Source organism: Chamaea fasciata, unplaced genomic scaffold (assembly GCF_029207755.1).
Source record: "Chamaea fasciata isolate MVZ Bird 193981 ecotype frontalis unplaced genomic scaffold, bChaFas1.0.hap1 SCAF_22, whole genome shotgun sequence".
Taxonomy (NCBI): Eukaryota; Metazoa; Chordata; class Aves; order Passeriformes; family Sylviidae; genus Chamaea; species Chamaea fasciata.
Window position 1 is genome coordinate 4030256 of NW_027094107.1, and position 19022 is coordinate 4049277.

Below are 19022 nucleotides of genomic sequence, written 5' to 3' on the forward strand. Positions count from 1 at the left end.
GGTGTTGGTTCAGGCAAGGGGACGCTGCCTATAAAAAAGGCTCAAGACTGCTGGTCATGTTAGAGACATCTTGCCTCTGAGCCAGGGGTTTTGTATCTGGCTGAGCTCAGAACTCAGAAAGACACATTTCCTGATGCATCTGATGATGCCCAAGGCACCCTTGTGGTCACCAGTGGGCAGGGCTCATAGCAGATGAGATTTGGGCACACAGACAGAGCACTGCCTGTTATGACCAGGCTCAGACACCCAAAGCATCTGTTGTTCCTGTTATTCCTGCTCTGTGTGCCAGCTGCAGTATCTTGGGAAGATGAGGGTTCATCCCATCCCAGCTGCCCATGTTAAATAGAGCATGGGAGCCATGGCATGACCATCAGTTATTTTACTTTTTCACAGGTAGCATATCAACTCCAGCAACTGGAAAAGTCATTCTCCCTTTCAGATAGGAGTATGCAGAGAAGCACAGGCCAACAAATCCCACTGACATCCACAGACTCTGCAGGGCTCAGCACTTCCAAGGACAGACCCCAGGCTCTGGAGCACAACCTGCTGCCCATCTTTTGCAGGTCTGAGAGCTGTCAGCCAACAGTTCTGATCTGTAAAACAGCACCCCTCTGCCTCACCACACAAATGAAAACCTCCTGAAAAGGCACATTTTTAGCCTCCAAATAACTAACACGGGATTTGAGGGACTGCCTTTTCCTGCCATCTGTTGTCTTGCTCTTGGGGCTGACAGACCCAGTGTCCCCTGGGAGCTGCTGCTGCGAGTGTCACAGCTCTGTGCTCTGAAGGGAAACCACACTCATGTCCCACCCTTGGCCCCACAAGGTGAGGCAGCACAACACCAACTTTGGAGGTGCCTCCTGCTTTGGCTTCCATGCACCAGGAACCAGTCTGGGCCCTTTTCCAACCTCCAGCATGGCTCTGGGCTCAGCAACAGGACTTTGCACCCTGTTTTCCTGTGCCACAGCTCAGGCTGCTCTGCAGAGGCAACCTCATGGCAGATGGGGGGGACCCACTCACGTACAGGAGAGGAAGTGCTGGGAGCCTGGCCCAAAGTCCCTGTGGGCGTCCTGGAGCTGCTTCAGCCGCTCGTTTATGGAGGCCTGGAGAATTGAAAAATAATTCACTGGCATTTTGGATTGATGACCCATTCAGGAAGGCTTGTGGGTGGACTAAGACATGCCCCAGCACACAGATGCTCTTCCTCCCTCTCCTATCTTGGTGTTTTTGTCCTCCTCCAGGCTGCTAAATCCTCCCACAGGCTGAGGCAGCACAGCCACATCTCCAGCTCACCTGTATCCATGCTGTCACAGACATCAAAGCAGTCACAGCTGGTACTGACCCCCTCCACCAACACATCCTGATTCTCCCTTTGTTCCTCCCACTGCCTTTTCCTGACCAAGATCTCTGCAGACTTACCAGACTCTTTCCTCACACTGAACTGATGCTCTTCTCTTCCAGGAGCACCAGCTATAACATCCTGCTGTGCCAAACCTTACTTTATCATCCTTGAAGCTCGGCAGTGACAGCCCCTCTCAGCATCCTCCTGCCCATGGTTTATCTGCAGTGCTTGCTCCTGACTCCTTCCCACCTGCAGCTGTTTCCAGCGGGTGTTGATCTGCTCCAGGGTGCGGGAATTCTCCATGCACAGGTGGACATCTGAGATGGCGAGCTGGTGTGCAAGATCATTGACCACTTTCACCCCATCCTTCATGGGGGAGAGCTCCTCTTTGAACAGCTGGAGTCCAGTGCCCAGGGACACAGGCACAGAGCAGGGGAAAAAGGAAAAGAAGCAGGTGAGTAGCCAAGACTTGGATCTTTTTCCTTTGCTACAAGCTATGGTGGGCTAGTGGCTGCCAAACCACTGCTGACTAACCTACCCACAGGGGGAAAAAAATACCCAACCAAACTAACCAGGCAGCAGACTACTCCTGAAAAATGAAATGGGGGGATGCAGATTACTCCTGATAAGTGAAAAGGGGACAATGACTCAACTATGCTGAGCCACTGTACCTGTGTAAGGTCTGTGCCATGACACAGTGCTCAGCATGGCCAGTTGCTCAGGACATTGCTGACCAACACCCCCCTCACAAACCAGGGGGGGCTGTGGGAGGGAGGCCTTGGCCCTGAGAGCCCAGGTAATGAGGTTGCCTTGGACTGAGCAGTCCATGGGAGCAGCCCTGTCCTCCTGGGAAGCAGCATTTCATCACCTCCATGGCCAAGGCTGGAGGCTCCTCAGAGCCAGAAGTACCTTGGTGGACTGGATGTGCTCTGGCAAGGAGTCAATGAAGAGGTCCCCGATGGGTTCCCAGGTCTCCTTCACACTTTCAGCCTGGTCCAGGGTGGTGCTGAGCTCTTCCATAGCCCCTTTGATCTCCAGCAGCTGCTCCAGGGTGCGCTCAATGTGGCGGTGCTGGTCCACACAGCGGGCTGTGAGCTTCTCCCACAGCTCACTGGCCACGTTCGCCTGCTTCCACACAAAGCGGCTGATGTTCTGGATCCGGTGCCGGGGAGACACATCTGGGCAGGAAAAGGAGGGGAACAGGCAGCAAAAATGAGAGCCCAGTCCACAGGAGACTAGGGCAAGGGATAGAGGGAGGACAGGGAAATGAGAGATTAAAAAAAAATCTAGGGAAAACTGGAATAATAAATAATAATGGTATCCATCTCTGCACCAGCTCCTCTAGGTATCCAGCCTCACTATACTCACAGGCAGAAGCTGTGCTGCCTTTAAAAAACCAACCCCAGAGCACATCTGGCGCTGCCTCCTGAGGTGCCCCCATCATGGACTGCACCAGGAGCCTCTGCCTTTTCCTGGGACAGCAACACTGCTCTGTGCCAGTCTGACCCTTGGCCAAAGGACTGGGCACGGTGGTGTGAGGTTTAGTGCTGGTGCTGCTTTGTGCCACAGCAGCCACCTCCACTCCACCCTCTCCAGGCCAGCTCGGGAGGAGCTGTGAAACCAGAGAATAAGAAAGGGGGAGCTCCACAGACCTTTGCTTTCCAAAGTTGGTTCTTCTAATTCCTCGAATGGGTGCTGGGAAAGGAAAGCCTGTGCTGATTCTAGGACAGAGTAAATGTATGGTCCCCGAGACTTCACTTCTTCCATGAAAGCCTGGAGAGTAGAGCACAGAGATGAGACAGCAGGCTGAGCCAGAAAGTTGTGCCCTGGCTGCCCCCTTGCCAAATGCTGCAGTGATTTATTCACCCCAAGGCCCAAACCTCACTGGAGGCACAGAGAGAAGTCGGTGCTAAGAGAAATATTTTCACAGTTCAGGGAAGGAATGACCACCTGCCAGAAGGTGGCTCCTGCAGAGGTTTGGCCTGCAGCTTTGCTGGAGTGGGGAGACAGAACAGCAAGCCCAGAACAGTGTGTTGAGCCAGGGCTGCACAAGAGGAGCTGTTTTATTTATGGTGCTTTCAGAGGCACTGCTTGGAGACGCTCTTCACTCGTGCAGCGAGAGCATGGCCACGCTAACAATCCTTCCAGCAGCTGCTCAGCAACAGGTCCAGCTGCTGCAGGAGCAAGGAGAGGAACAGCAGAATGCCCCAAAGCAGCACATCTGCCCAGGAGGATTTCAGAGGCACGCTAGTCTAGTATGTCCTCTCCTCCCCTCCAACTGCAGCTCCCACACCAGTGCTGTCTGCTGGATGGGCTGTTTGTGCACCAGGGAAGCTCCAGCAAGGATGAGGGATAGCAGCAATAAACATTTTATCTTTGTTTTCAAGGTAAGAACAACTAAAGCCCAACAGTCACTGGCAGTGAGGAGAAAATGCTGTGAACATGGGAGCAGGAAACTCTGATCTGTCTGGATGTACCCCAGTTTCAGATAAGATGATAATGTGTTCCTGCAGGCATCACTCATGTCCCAGCCACAGGACTGCCCCTAGACCAACCAGCCTTCTCAGGCTCCAGGATCCCAAGAGCAGAGGCCAGGGAGAGGCTGGACATGGGGAAACCACTATAAATGACAGTGTTTACTGCAGGCGACTCGAGGCTGTAATGGGGGTTTATCATCTAACACCAGATGGGCTCTGCCTTTTCTCAGGAAGCAGAGATGGTGACACTCAAGGACTGGTGTACCCACAGGCTGTGGCATGGGCAGTGACACCAGGCAGGGGTCCCAGGCAGGGCTGCCCACCCAGAGCCCACCCCCAGGAACAGGGGAGGCAGCAGGAACGCACCGCGTGTGTCTCCTTCTCCTGCTGCACCAGGAGAACATCCCCCCGCAGGGGCAGCTGTGCCGACAGCTCCTCATCCTTCTGCCCCAGCCAGTCAATGATCTCCTGCAGAGGCACCTGCAGCTTCCCACTGTGGTCAGAGAAGGCCTCCAGCCGAGCCCTGGCAGGAGAGCAAAGACAGTGAGATAGACAGACAGACAGACAGACAGGAGAGGAGCAGGGTCCTGAGGAGGGGAAGCACAGCACCATGGCTGCGTGCTGACCCCCAGGACCTCCTCAGGGACAGGCAGCTCAGCTTAGCATGGGCCGTGCATGACCCCCAGCCAGCAGAGAGACAACACTGCCAGGTGGGGTGAGGCATGGGGGCACTGAGGACAAGAAACTGAAGCTATTCCTCACCCTGGAGCCCAGAGCAGAGGACAGTGTTTGCCTGTGGGTCAGAACTGTTCTGGCTAGCAAGGGGGGCTTGGAATGGCATTTACATGTCTGGGCAGCTTCCAGGAGCCTTGGATTAAGGCAGGAAACAATTAACACGCCCCAGTTAAGCTCTCTGTCATGCTGGCTGTGGAGCTGCAAACTCTGACAGTCTGGAAGGCATGTTCCCCTCGCGCAGTGCAGAGGGCTCCCAGCAAAGGGCAGGCACAGAGGAGGTGGAGGCAAAGCCACAGGGCAAAAAGAGACAACTGCAGAGGTGGCAGAGGATAGAGAGAGCAGCAGAAAGCAAGCAGCAGTGAAGGAGGGCAGGGAGGGGAGGATGGGATGGGTGGAAGTGGAGGACATGCTTTCCAGAAAAAGGAGATTCAAAAGTCTGTGGACCAGAGGGGGAACTGAGCCAAGGTCACTGTGAATTCATGTGGCTCATCAAGCGAAAAAGTTCAAAAACCTCCTGATAATCACAAGCAGCAGGCAAGGCTGGAAGGCCAAGCCAGCCTGGAGCTTGCTCCAGGCAGGACTCTTACCGAAGGCTGTGGGATTTTTTTTTGATCTCGTTCCAGCAAAGATTCATCTCCAGAGGGGCCTGGGGCCCGGCAGCACTGCTGGGAGGCCGGGGGGTTACACACGAAGGTCCTGCACCATCCTGTGAGGCTTCAACCTGGGCAGAAACAGAACCACGCTGTGTCCAGAGATTGCTGTCTGGTGCTTTGGGGACCTGCTTGGGGACACCCACCCCACACTGTCCTATCCCTAACTGGTTTTCCAGCTCTCAAGGGGGCTGCCCTGTTACTTAAGTGGTCTGCTAGCAGCTCCCAGGAGACTCATGGCTGTCTTTGGAAGAAGGATGCAGTGCTCCAACAGCACTAAGAGCAAAGGTTGAAGGGAGGGCTTACTGCACATCTCCTGTTCTCCTCAGTTATCCAGCAATGAGCTTATCTCTCTGAGAGCTGTTAAGCCAGAGCTGGTCCTTATGTGTCCCAGTGCCTGCAGGGCTAACGATGATTTTTCCCATGTTACACAGAGCTGCTGTGCTTCCAGAGGAGGCTGATCCTGCTGTTCCTAGGGACCAAGGGGATCTGCCAACATCCTTTTTGCCATCCCCAATACTGGGACTTGCCACCTGCTCCTCTACAGAGGCTCCAGGATATTCCCTGCCTGCATGGCAAATCTGAGAAGCCACTTCTCCTCCACAGATGCTGCTTCTCCTCCGCAGCTCTCCAGAATGAGCAGCCGTGGGAAGGGTGCTGCAAAAGGCCATGGAGAGAAGACAGCAAAGCCGAACCCAGCCACACAAGGGAAGCACATCCAGCTGGAAAAACTGGGTTCTGATCCATGCACAACAAATCCTTGTTGGAATCCTCTCCTGAGCCTTTAGCACATGCCCCTGGCTCGCAACGCACTCTGCTGCACGTGCTGGTGGCAGCAACACACAGGTTTAGAAGCCCCTCACACGGGACTCAGTGAGTGAGAGGGAATTTTTCTCTCCAAAAACCACAGTTTGTTGAGCAAAACACATGGACACTTGCCCATAAGTGAGACATCAATGAGCTGTGTTAGAGAAATGGCAGTATTTCGATCGAATGCTGCTTTGATATTAGAGCTCGCTTGAGATAATTATCCCCCGGTGCTTAATCAACCATAATTAAATGTGTTAGTACTTTCTAAACAGCATACAACAGGCCAGATAAGGGCAGCTGCCTTGGGGGAAAAGCAGCAGCTCTTCCAAGGGGAATGTGTAGATACTTGTCACTTGTGCTGTCCAAAGGCTCACGGAGGTGTCTGGAGAAGAAATTCAGCCAAGCCGAGGAAAACAACAGGCAGGAGAAAACAACCAGACAAGGAATTTGGCTGCACAGCTAAAAATACCCCCTCCACACCAGTTCCCAGAGAAAAATCAAATGATCGCCAAGACTGGTGCTAAGTTTGATTCATCTAAAAACATCCACCAGGCTGTTCTCTCCCTCCCCATCCTGCCACTCCAGAAACACCAAGAAAACAGAGAAAACCATCACCCACGGAGTTCACAGGATTCTTGGGGCCACGAATAATGATCCACTCAAGCTAAAACTGCTTGCACACAAAAAAAAATCAATGTGCAGGTGCTCATGGCACTGAAGTAGCTCAGTCCCACGGCACTGCCAGGGAAAGCTCCAGCCCTCCCCTCTGTCCCAGGGGATACCAAAGGAAGGGATCAGCTCGGCCTGGGTGCAGCACAGCTCTGCACGCAGCACAGTCCTCCCAGCCTTATTTAATAAGTTAAAAGCCCACCACACCCACAACTCCCGTAAATAATCACATAGCAGTGACCAAGCAGAGAGCAGGTGCTGAACATCTGCTTCCCTAGGACAACCCCCCCCCCACAAGCGAGCAGAGGGAGAAATAAGTACTTTTCCTCTGAGCACCCAGCCGGCATCCCAGAGCCCCAGCAGCGGCAGCCTGGACCCTCACTCCCCCTCCACCCTGGAAGAGGTTTATTTTGGGGGCGCAGAACACTCACGCAGGCTGTGGCATCTCCCTGCGCTCAGCCCGAGCTCTGGGGACAGGAGCAGCATCCCTCCGTCCCACCCGGTGCCAGCGGCGGCACCAGCGGGGCAGGCACGGGGAGCCCGGCACTGACCCCCCAGGAATGTGCAGGGGGGCGGCACTGCCTCACAGCCAGCCTCAATCCCAGCTTTGTCCAGCGGCATTCCAGCAGCCTCCAACCTGCCTTAACCCCCTGGCTGCCCTCAAAGAGCAAGGCAGGCACAGAGCTGCCCGCCGCACAGGGACGTCAGGTGTGTGCAAGGTCAGTGCCCTGGGCACCGGGGAACAGCCTGCCCTGCACGGGCAGGGCAAAGGGGATGTGCTGGGATGGCCAGCAGAGACCTCGGCTCGGATGCTGGAGCACAAACAGGGGTGTTTGCCAGGGAAGGGACTTATCCAGGAAATCTTCCCGTCAAGCCTCAGTGACCCAGAAGGTAAATAGGTCTTGAGATCTAATCCCCAAAAAAAGTCAAAGGTGCCCTTGTTGTCCCCCACGTGCCCCAGCAGAGTGTTGGGTACCAGCAGATGTTCATGCCAGCCTGGACCAAGTGCAAATAGTTTTCTTTTTGCCAAAAAGCTCTGGGCTGGCTTCTTGTGTCCCCCACAGTCCTGACGCCCAGAATTTTTATCATGCTCTCTCCCACCTACAGGGAGGGAAAGAAAAGCTCCCAGTATCGCTCCCTCTCTTCCCCTCCTGCACATCTGAGGGGTGCTGTCCCTCCCTGTGGGACCAGCACGGCCAGCTCCTCTCCTCAGCACCTCTCGGGTCCAGCAGGTGGGAGAGCAGCTCCCAGACTGGAGGAGGGGGCTTCAGTGAGGCCAGGACACAGCTAAGGATGGGCTGTCTGCAGCCTGCCAAGAGCTTTCAGGACCAGCAAGGACAAGAGAGGGAGGCTGTTTCCTAGGTGGCAACAGCAGCCCCTTCAAACAAGGGGAGCTGTCATGAACACTGCTCCTGCTCCCACTGCCCCCCTCTCTCCCAGCAAATCCCACAGGGCTCTGATCCCCTCACAGAGGCTTGGAGTGCTCAGGCAGGTCAGGAAAGGCTTTTCCCTGCTCATCTCATTCTATCCCTCTCCCTCCTCACTTCATTAGCCGGGTTGTTTACCAACCACCCGTGCACTGGCCCGGCAGCAGCACTGTAACAGCCACCCTGGGGCCAAGAAACCCTGACTCAGCCACCAAGAGCTGCCCCCCTGCCTCATTCTTGCATGCTGGAGCCTCTCCAGAGACAGCTCTGCCTTCCTCCTGCAGATGCCGGCTCCCTGAGGCAGAACGGGTCCAGGCTGATGGTCAGCCACAGTAGGCTCAGCCCTTGCTTTTCACGCTTGAAGCGTGACAAAAAAGAAAACGGCAGAGCTGGGACCTCATTTGTCCTGGGAGGAACACTGCCAGTGCCCAAGGGAACCTCTGGCACTGTCCATCAGTGTCCAGTCAGGTGAGAGGTGCCCTGGGACCAACAGCTACAGGCAGAGAGGGATCCACAGCCTGGCAGAGGCCAGGCAGCATTTCCCCACGCCAGAGGTGCTGAACCACCTCATGACAGCTCAGGGCAGAGCACAGGCAGCTTTGCAGAGCTGCCAGCACACCTTTCTGTTCTTCACTCTGCTCTGCCGTTTGCCCAGGGGTCCCCAGAGACCTTCCTTCCCCTCTGCTGAGGAGCCTGGCCTGGAGCTCAGAGATCCTGGGGGAAGGAGGAGGCAGACCAAGATATGTCCCTGAAGATAACTAGATTAATAAGAGGTCATATTCCTCCTCTGCCTTACAGCATCCACCAGGGGCTTATTTCCAAGCTCTTCTCCTCAACCAGAAAGAGTAGAAAACCTGCATTTTCCCCAAAAGCTGACATTCTTCCAAGTTCCCAGGAAAAAAAAAAAAAAAAACGCCCAACGAAATACATAAGAGCTGTTAACAGTAGCCTCCCGTCCTTTATTGTGAAAGAGGCTTGAAATCCAGCACTGCAGGTTGTCTCTCTTCCCCTGCTTTGGGAAACACTTCACAGCCCGAGTGCCAGAGAAGAGCACAGCCTCTCCCTTAAGTGCAGCTGACAGGGGGCTGGAGCTGGCAGCCTTCCCTGCCACCAGCAACAGAGAGCCTGGTTTGCCCCACAGGAATCTGCAACCCCTGCAAAAAAAGCTGCCACGAGAAAGGCTCCAGAGCCAGCTCTTACCTGAGACAGCGGGCGGGCAGAGCTGCTGCGCTGCGCCTGGGCCGGGACGTGCCACTCAGGACATCGTGGGAGCACATAGAGCCATTCCTGCATCACCAGGGGCTGCATCAGAACTGATGGTCATGGGGATGGAGCACCTGAAAAGCAGCGTTAGAGTCCCTGGGTCAGCCTGCACCTCCTCACGGAGCTGACCCCCCCACCCTTCCCAGCTGCCGGGAGTGCTGCCTCCATGGCAGCTGGAGAGTAAAAGGAAGCATTTTTTAAATTTAATGTACTTCTACTAGTGTTGCAGTCTTGTTTCATCTAAACGTCCAACTCTTTTTTTCCACCTGGCTATGCAATTTGCTGTATTGATACGCTGTTAGTAAATCCCACAGATTACACTGCATTTTCAGAAAGGGTTGGGTTTCTTGAACTGTACAAGATGCCCAGAGCTGAAAGGAAGGGAGAGAGGATCTCACTGTCATGCCCACTATGCTAGTTTTGGTTGAGATAACATCCACTTTCTTCCTAGCAGGTGGTACAGTATGGTTTTTAATCCAGAACAATTTATGTTTAGACAGAACAGACACATCCCCATAACAGACAACATCTTCAAACATATTTTTTCATATTATATTCAGAAGGCAATTGCCTAGAGCCCCAGCTTCATGTATCTCATACTGTGAGTTAGCTTTTTATGAGTTTTTGCTCATTATGAGCTACAAAATTCCCTTCATTATCCCCAGTTTTGAACTTCATGACCTGTAAAGCCAGTTAGCATTAGCCCCTTGACTATTCCATAGATCAGAAATGTGACCTCTCATCACAATGCTGCTGGGGTTTGCTGCTTAGACTCTACATGAGCTAAAATAGGGATTTATTTCATTGCCAGCACCATCTCAGCTTTATGGAAAGCCATGAGAAATAAAGCTCAGAGAAAATCTGGTGACTGCTTTCCTACTTTTAGGAGGTAAAAATCACCCATTCCAGCAGAGAGAGCTCACGTCTGCGTGGAGATGAGGCTGCTTTCAGGGGAATGAGTGATGTTGATGGAAGAAGGTTGTTGGCTTCTTCACACCCAGCTCAGCTGGACAGCTGGGGGGAATCTTCCTGCTTGGCCCTGGCAGGGCAGGAGCAGGCAGCACATCCTGCACTGAAAGCAGCCACTCTGGACAGACAGATGAGGAGAAATCCCCCCGGCCCTGCACACACTGCCCATCTCTGACACTTCCACATCCCTCACTCCCCTGCCTGAGCCTTCACTGCCTCTCTCCCCTCAATTACACACATTAAGAGATTATCCTGTCATGATTTTTTTTTTTAATCTCTTAGTGATTTTTATGGCCATAATTCTCTCCCTTTCCAGCAGAACAGCCTGTGCTGAGCTCTCCAGCAGGCTGACAATCCAAGGTCTCGTCCTCTCCCTCTCCTGCCCATTAGCACCAATGAGCACTGCAGGCTGTGTATCCCTGCTCCTTTCCCCATGCAGGCAAAAGATTATGAGGGAATTATGAGACCCACATTAATAATTATAAATTCCAGGGTCTTCAAAGGCCCCCAGCCTCCTGGGGCCAATTCACCACACCCAATTCCAAGAGCACAGAAGATTTCTGACAGACGGTAACACCACCTCCTTTTCCTCCAGTGCTTGTGCCATTTGGGCTCTGTTCCTCTAAATGACCTCTGAATGACAGTCAATCTAGCCAAGATACAATTCCCAGGGTGTGGAAAGTTATTTTTCCTCAAAGCCTCTAACAGAGGAATACCACTGAGCTCTTCCCCAGGACTGGGAAATCCATGGCTTTTGCCAGTGAGGTTTCTGTGATGTCTCACCGTAGTTGCCATCCTGAGTTTCTCTGTGGCACAGTGCAGTGACACTGCAGTGATGTGTGCTGGCCAGAGCTCAGCCAGCCCTCCAACACCACACAAACAGGGGCTCTCTGCTCTCGGTCCTCCCAGCACAGCCTGGCCCCTTGCTCCTGCCACCAGCACTGCACAACAGGAGCAATACTGGGAAGGTACAGGCTCTGCTCTGACTGCATTTTGCTGAATGACAGATATGCATAGAAGGGGCAGGTGCAGTTCTGAGACAGGGCTGGGTAACCCTTGTCCTGCAGGCATCCATGTGCAGGGCGTGGAGGGTTTCCACTCTCCCTGCCAGAATCATGGCAATAAGGACAGCCATGGCTACACCTCCTGAGTGCTGGGCTCCTTGAGCTCCTCCAGGGATGGCAAAGCCCATCAGGACACAGATGGCACAAGGAGCTAAAGCCTGTCCAAGGCAGCAGTCACAGAACAAGCTGAGTGCCAAGCAAAGGGTACAACCCAGTCGTGTCCTGTGCATGTCCATGTTTGCTGCCACAAACACTAGAGCAGGTTGGAGGCCAGTGGCTCAGCTGCCCTTTGCCACTCTGCAACAGCAAAGACAAAGCCCAGAGGTAGAGAACTCAGATGGTGTGGAACTGACTGAGCTGCACAGCAGCCAGCACAAAGGAGGACATTCAGGGGGAGAGAGAGACAACCAGACGGAGAGGCACGTCTGCAGGCAAGCCAACAGCTCCATATGACCCCTTGCCAAATTCCCTGCTATTACTGGAACCAGGCAAGAAGAAACGCTCTTGATCTGCTCTGCTTCTCTGCCGAGGCACAGAAAACAGCTCCAGTTCTGGCACTCCTACTTCAGTGCTTCTGTACAGCTCTGTGTCTAGGCACTGCAGCATGTGGAGCAGAGATTCTGTGGATGCTTCCTGGCTAAATTCCTATTGCCTGATGCCTACGCCTGTCAAGAGCCAAACCTGATCCACTTTGCCTCTCCCACACCACCATTCATCTTCTGCCACTCTGCTTTAGGTTGGTGCTGGAGACCTAGAACACAACAGCCAAGGTTCAACATCATACAAACCAGATTTAAGTACTAGCAACAAAAACTATCATCCCCACAGCCTACTCGAAGCCCCTACTTGAAAAGGAGTTGAGAGATCCTTCTTTGGAGGACTCAGGGAACGTGGTCAGGCTGTTCAAGCAGATATAAAGTGAGCTTGGTCCCCTGGGCACATCTCTGTGCCAGCAGCACAAACATCAAGGCTCAGGTGAGCAGAAGCAGATGAGAATTTCCAGAGGTGGACACCACAAGAAGCAGCTGTAGGGTCACCATGGAGCAGGAACTGGGGCACTGCACTCACACAGTAGAGACAACAAGGAGGGAAACCTCTTCCACTGGTGTCTCTCACCTGACCTCTGCTGGAGGTCCCACTCCAGGCACAAAGGTGGTCAGATCAGTCCTCAAAGGATCAGGTACAACCTCACTGCCTGGTACTGCTCTGCATTCCCCCCACCCCCCACCCCCATCATGAAAAGCACCCAACACTTGCCCCTGCTCTCAGAACACCTTAAGAAATGAAGCAGTACATGTTCCACAGGGCTGGAACAGCTTCCAAACACTTCAGGACCCAAGCCACTACCCAAGATGAGACCTTGATGATCCTCTAGTTGAAAAATGAGAAAGCCAAAAATCTGGATGCTACATTTCAACAGTTCAGTGCTTGGGCATTAAAGTGCATTAAAACCAAAATAATTGCCTTTTTTCTCTTCCTACATGAACTGTACCTGTCACAAATTCAGCACTGGAGAGCCTGTCCCACTCACTGCTTTCCAGGCAGTCTGACAAAGGCAGCTGGAATAGCCTTTGCTCAACCAGTTCTGTTTCAGCTCTGTCACACAAGTCAGTGCTCCATTCAGGGATCTCTGTGCTCTCTCTGCTTTACAGACCTGCTGCAGCAGCATCCCTGGCTGGCTGGAGGTTGTGTCCCAGCTCCTGCAGCACCTCTGCTCCATCCCAGCCAAAAGGAAGGTGACAGCTTACCACCAGTGCACATGGTGCACAGAATTCTCCAATTTTGTTGCATTTGTTTCAAATCCTCCTGATACAAACCCATATCCAAACTCTCCCGTACATTATTCACACTGCAGCTGACCCTCCATGGCCAAAGGCAACCCTCAGGATTAGAAACCTGTCACAGGAAGTAGGGTGTAATGTCAGATATTGAATTTTCAGCTCTCTACCACATATAACAGCAGCAAACACGGGATATAGGTCAAGAGGTCTCTCAATCACACGGTTTGTGCTTTGAATTGCTAATTTCCTCCTAAACATTTTTTTCCTGAAACTTTCCACTTCAGAACCTGGCCCATAAGGAAAAAAATATGGGAACATCTTGAGGCAAGGCAGCTCAGCTCAGCCTTTATCCCATGAGGAGAGTGGAAATACAAACATGTTCCCTGCTGCTGGAAATGTTAATGACTTTGTTGTTGTTTAACTTACTGTACAGAGAAGTAATAACATTTTAGCTCAGCATGTTTAGTGTCCTTTAAGGGGAAAGGTGGGAGGCTTGTGGATATTTCGGAGTTCAGCTCCCATGTAGATGCTAACAAAGGCAGCATTCCCAGGCTGACAGACAGCAGGACTCCCTCGACAGCTTAACAACACATCCTGTTTCAGCAAAAAATTATTTTCTGCACTTGTAAGTAAATAATTGAAGCCTGAGATTGAGGGCCAGACGACCTACTTCCCAAGACCCCACTGGTCAAGGTTTGGTGAGAGAGAAGCAACCTTTGTCCCACTGGGATCAACATACAAACAACACAGTTCCCTCTCAGAGCGTGGGCCCCTAATCTCCATCTCTTTACAAACCCGGAATAGATACCCAAACACACTCCCACAAAAACTCATCCCAACATTCTCCTGGTTGTTCTGTGCTCCCGTGCACCCGAAAAGGGGACTCTCAGCAATCAGAAATCAGCATTTCCAACCCCATAATTTGAGGGATAAAAATCCCAGAGGTCAAAGATGCTACTGGGCTTCACACTGCACTTCCACCAAAGAACCAGATTCCTTTTATTAATTAAAATGAAGGGTGCTTCAATTAAGCACCTGTCCATAAGATGTAACAAAAGCTTTGCTGTGTCTGGTAGTGAGCAAGCAGCAGAGATGATGTTTTATTCACTGAGGGTGAGTGGAGTGGGGACTCTCACATCTAATAAGCTCCTTTCTTAAATGGCCACTTGGACTTTGAGCTCATAACCAAAATGTTATTTTAATTCAATGGAGAAACAGGTGCCACACATCTTAATAAGGAAGCAGCATCCCTTCCCCTGGCTCATTCACTCTCCATTTTCCCAAGCAGCAGAATATACACACTCACACAAACTCAAACTGAAGAATTTCACCAGTTGGCTTTGCACTAGGAGACTGTGATGATGATGTCCCCCACCTCACCAGGTGAGTGTGGGTGTATGCCCACAACATGGTCATGCAGAACTGACTACCCTTCCCTCTCCTCAAAAATAGCTTACAGAATGTCTTTCTAGGAAGACTGAAAAACCGAAATTTCTTTTGCGTGTCATTTCAGACTCCCAGCTGGGTTTTAAGTTGCTCTCTCTAACGCTCAGTTTTCCTAGGAACTCTTCCCATCTCTTAACAGATTAAAGTACTGAAATAATGATTGAAGCAGGCAGAGGACCCAGCTGTGAGCCCACAGCCCTGCTGTGCTGGACACAGAGAAACTGCTGCCTGATAGACCTGACAGACTGAAGGAGCTGAAGAAGGGCAAACAGCAACCTCCCCAAAGGGACAGCAGAATAGGGGGGAAATCACTTGCTTCATGACTGAAAAAAGGTTGCACCAAGCATAAAAATTGAACACATCCCTTCAGAAATGTGACTCCTGTAGCCCTGAAACCTGCCGATTAAAACCAGTAAAAACCTCAAGCCTTGTGTTGGCTTTTCTCCTCTAAGCACCTGAACTTTCCCTTTTCTGCTGCTGGGAGCAGCAAACAGGTTTTGCTGCATTGTGAAAAGCACATCACCCATTCGCCACGCCGTGTAACTGATCAACAGCAGTGGGAAGAGCACTCCCACACTCAGTTATGATGGCCAAGGTAATGCTGCTGACTCCTGCCTTCCTTGGCACTTTGCATCTCATTCTCACTGTAAAGCTGGCACCTGCTTCTCTAAACTGAACACTCTGCCTTGCCCCCAAGGTCGTCTTTATAATAAACTCCCTGCCAAAGCACAAGGTTCTCTGGCCTTCTGAGGCCATGAATTTTATGACCAGGCTGTGTGCCCCATGGAGTCACATTTCCTTTCCCTACCTGAGAGGTATCAGAGTGACCTTATCCTTGTGCAAATGAAAATGGGATGGAGCTATTTTGGCTCAATTCTGAAAAGATTGGTTTCATCTTTATAAACCTATGAAAATGAGAGTTTTTTGAAGACTGAATTCTTTCTGGTCAGTATGTCTTATTTCATGAGACTTCTAATTCCCCTTTTATGCTTTTATCATAGACATCCAGACTAAAGTGGAAGCCTTGAATTTATTTCTCAAAACATGATTTATATTCAGAAATTCACCTTACGCCTCCAGAACTCAGGAGTTTTGTTTGAACACATTCATTTAACCCCTTCCCTGTCCCATTTTGTTTAGTTTTGCAAACAGCCACTCCAATACGAGCATCCCCATTCACAGTAACAGTCCTGGCCAGTTTTAGAGAGCAGCATTGATCTGTCTCAGGTATTAATCCAGAGACATGGTCCTTACCTCATCTCCTTCAGCTGACAGAGAGCACCTGAACACAGCATCACATCACAGCACCCACTCCAACACTTCCTCTCCCAGCTCTCCAGGCACCCACATTCCTGGACACTGCTGCAAAATGAGACTGTGGTCCAGCTCCTTTCCAGAGTGCCACCACATCCTTGCTGACTCCAGAACCCTGCCTGGACAACTCCCACAGGAGCAGAGAAATCAGCTTCCAGCATGGGGAGCTGGCAGGGAAGGGTGTGAGATGGCACCAGAGCCACACAGGGATGGGTGCCAGGAGAATGGAAACCCTCCCGGCACAGCTGAACCTTGTGGCTGGGACCCCACACAGCTTCCTCAACAAGGGCACTGTGGTCAAGCAGGAAAGGCCATTAATGAGGATAATCAAGCAAGAACTCTCATAGGTCCAAGACAGAGGTGAGCAGCAGCAGGAGAGGTGTGAGGGGCCTTGGATTAGGGCACAAGGAAAACAAATTGACAGAAAATTGACTAGACTTTTTTCCCAGCACTAAAACCCAAAATACAAACAAACATTGGTCTCTCCCGGAGAAAGCATGGCATTTAAGGCTGTGGGAGTAATTGCTCCACACCCCTGTCACTGCACATGGGCAATCTCAGCACTGAAACCTCACAAATACAATGCTGGCACTTCCACCAGTGGACCTCCACAGCTGTGATGCTGTGCCGGAGGGAAGGCTGAAGGAAACAGGCTGGACTGGGGACCTGTAATAAACTGTGGCACTAAATCCTGAGAAACCACAGGCCAGGCTGTCCTATCTGGCAGGGAGATTGGGAGGCAGAGTGCCGAGCCCTGGGGAGCAGGAAAGGTCCTGTGCTTCCTGCAGGCAATCCTGCAGTCGGTCAGGGCTGCCTGCATCCAAGGGAAGGTCAGTGGTGGCAATATAAGCCCTTGAGAGAGGAGGAGGAGGAGGAAGAACGATGAGTGAAAGGAGCTGGGGAGAGGCTGGGGGAGGGGAGGGCGGACACATAAAGGAGCAAGGCTGGACCGTGTCAGGTAGTGAATGGGAAGGGCAGACCTGGGACTGTGGGCTGATCCTTGCTTACTACGTGGGGAATATTGGGGTCCCTGCCTTGCCCTGCTGCCTGATCCTCCCAGGAAGATGCTAGAAGGCCACCATGCACCCTGCCCGGAGCAGCCCTTCAGCCCAGGCGGAAACACTGCCAGGGTAAATAAACCCTCAATGTGCAAAGCATCAAAGCCACTAAAACCGGGATGTTGGAGACTGTTGTTTGCCTCGGGAATCTGCATCCCTAACTGGTCCCAAGCCTCTCCCTTGTGGAAATGGTCTTTCCTTGCTCTCTTGCAACCTCTCTTGCTCTCGCCCTGACACCCTTCTTTTCTTCTCTGCAAGTTTCCTCACCCGCACACGCATGGGCAGCGCTGCTGCTGCGAAGGGAACACACGCACACACACACACACACACACACGCACGCACACCCCCAAGGAGCGCATTCCCGAGCTTAAACCATCCGTCCAAATTCTGCCCCTCTTCCAGCCCGGCCGGGACCCGAGCGGAGGAAACAAATTTTGCCGTGGCCTACCTTCCGAGTCCGGCAGGTCTGAGACGCGGGGACAGCGGGCTCCGGGAGCGGGGACAGGGGCTGTGCGTGTGAATCAGCACACGAGTCCCTGTGACAGGGATGCATGCTGAGGCTCAGCACCGCTGCCTCTCCTCCTCCACCGCCCCGGCTGCTGCTGTGTTGCTATGCGATCACATCACCGCCGACAGCATCTCGCCGAGCCTCCAAAGAGATACCCTTGACTCGGCAAAACGCGGCGGGGAAGACAAGGACGAGCCCCAGAGAGTGCCCGGCCCTTTCGGAGAGCTCGGCCGGAGATCGATCCGGACCAGGGGAGGGAGAAGAGTGGAAGATGCAAAGGCAAGGCACGCACGGGAGGAGGAGGAGACAAAATACACATGGAGAGGGGGGAAAGAAAAGGGAGGAGGGGAGATGTGCAAACACACAGAAAGCCGCCGTGGGCTGACCTCTGGAGACCTGACACGGGCTGCTGGGCTCAGACACGCTTCCCACTGCTGGCCGACATCTCCCACCGCCTCTCGGGGCTGGCGTCTCTCATTTTAGGTTAGAGATGGCCACGCGTGTGCTGGAAAATGCCAGACACGTTCGCCTCCTTCCTTACCCAAGTTGTGGTTATCTGACACAAGGTTTTATAACTTAAGAACAGCTCTTTTTAAAATTAAAGTTAAGGAGCGAAAATAGGATTACCACTTAATTTTGGATGTGCTTCCTATTCTTCTTAGAAAAGAAAAATAAGTAAAGGAAGGAGGCAATTATCCAGGCTGAGGAGATCTTTTAAATGTCAGGGTATCTTGTCTCAGCTCCCAAGAAACAAGAGGATTTGAGCTGCTAGCTTGGATGAGGACACAAACAGACACAGAGTTGGGATTTTGGTCCACAGATAACAGTTGAGAGTTCTTCAGATCATTCCACCCAAGGATTTCAAACTCCTCAAGTCACCAAGTGATGTTATTTTCATATAACACAAAAAAGAAGCATAATTAAATTACTTGGTGAGACAGAGGATTCAAATGTAATCCCAGCTCTGTGTTTTAAGCACTAGACTGTCTCAGCCTCTCCATAGGAGAACTGAGTCTGGAAATACAATCTTCCTGGTCCTTGTCAGGACAGTTTTTAATGAGTCTTAGTCCTTTTTCCTCCAGAGTTGAAAGACTAAAGATGTTGATTTTCTGTTGACACAGTCACGTTATCCAGAAATATCAGTGCTGTTGGTAAACATTTTCCATTTCTATACATTAATTCCCCAACTCAGGTGTATCCCAAAATGCAGGTTCACTTGGCTCGCTCAGACCCAGCAAATGTAACAGCTTCACAACTCCACTACATTCCTGAGAAATCACTTCTGGCCAAGCCAGCAATGCAAATAACAACTGGCAAACTCTGCAGCATCACGAGGCTTCCTGTGGGTTTAAGGATGATGGTCAGGAGATGGTGCTGCACAGAGGGACAGTGCCCAGCCCACCCCAGGGCTGTGCCCAGTAGGGTGGGGAGCCCACCAGTACCTGTCAGCCACTTTGAGCACCTTACAGAGTAAAATTTTTAATTTTTAAAAACTTTAATCCCACACCA

At 52.0% G+C, this 19022-nt stretch overlaps 1 protein-coding gene across 4 annotated transcripts in view; it reads right to left on the bottom strand.

Moving 5' to 3' along the window:
* DRP2 (dystrophin related protein 2) overlaps positions 1-17814 on the bottom strand; it is a 29315-nt gene extending 11501 nt beyond the window's left edge. For 2 of the 4 annotated variants that reach the window (XM_066202464.1, XM_066202467.1), the window contains exons 1-8: positions 17454-17813; positions 9311-9447; positions 5142-5275; positions 4186-4342; positions 2995-3115; positions 2252-2520; positions 1592-1738; positions 1025-1103 (exon numbers count right to left, since the gene is read on the bottom strand). In XM_066202464.1, the coding sequence (XP_066058561.1) occupies positions 1025-1103; positions 1592-1738; positions 2252-2520; positions 2995-3115; positions 4186-4342; positions 5142-5275; positions 9311-9418 (1015 nt within the window). In that variant the 5' untranslated portion in view covers positions 9419-9447; positions 17454-17813. Of the gene's footprint in view, positions 1-1024; positions 1104-1591; positions 1739-2251; positions 2521-2994; positions 3116-4185; positions 4343-5141; positions 5276-7114; positions 7197-9310; positions 9448-17453 lie in introns of those variants that run through there. The other 2 variants (XM_066202463.1, XM_066202465.1) reach the window with 2 other exon arrangements.
* Positions 17815-19022: the final 1208 nt, after the last annotated feature.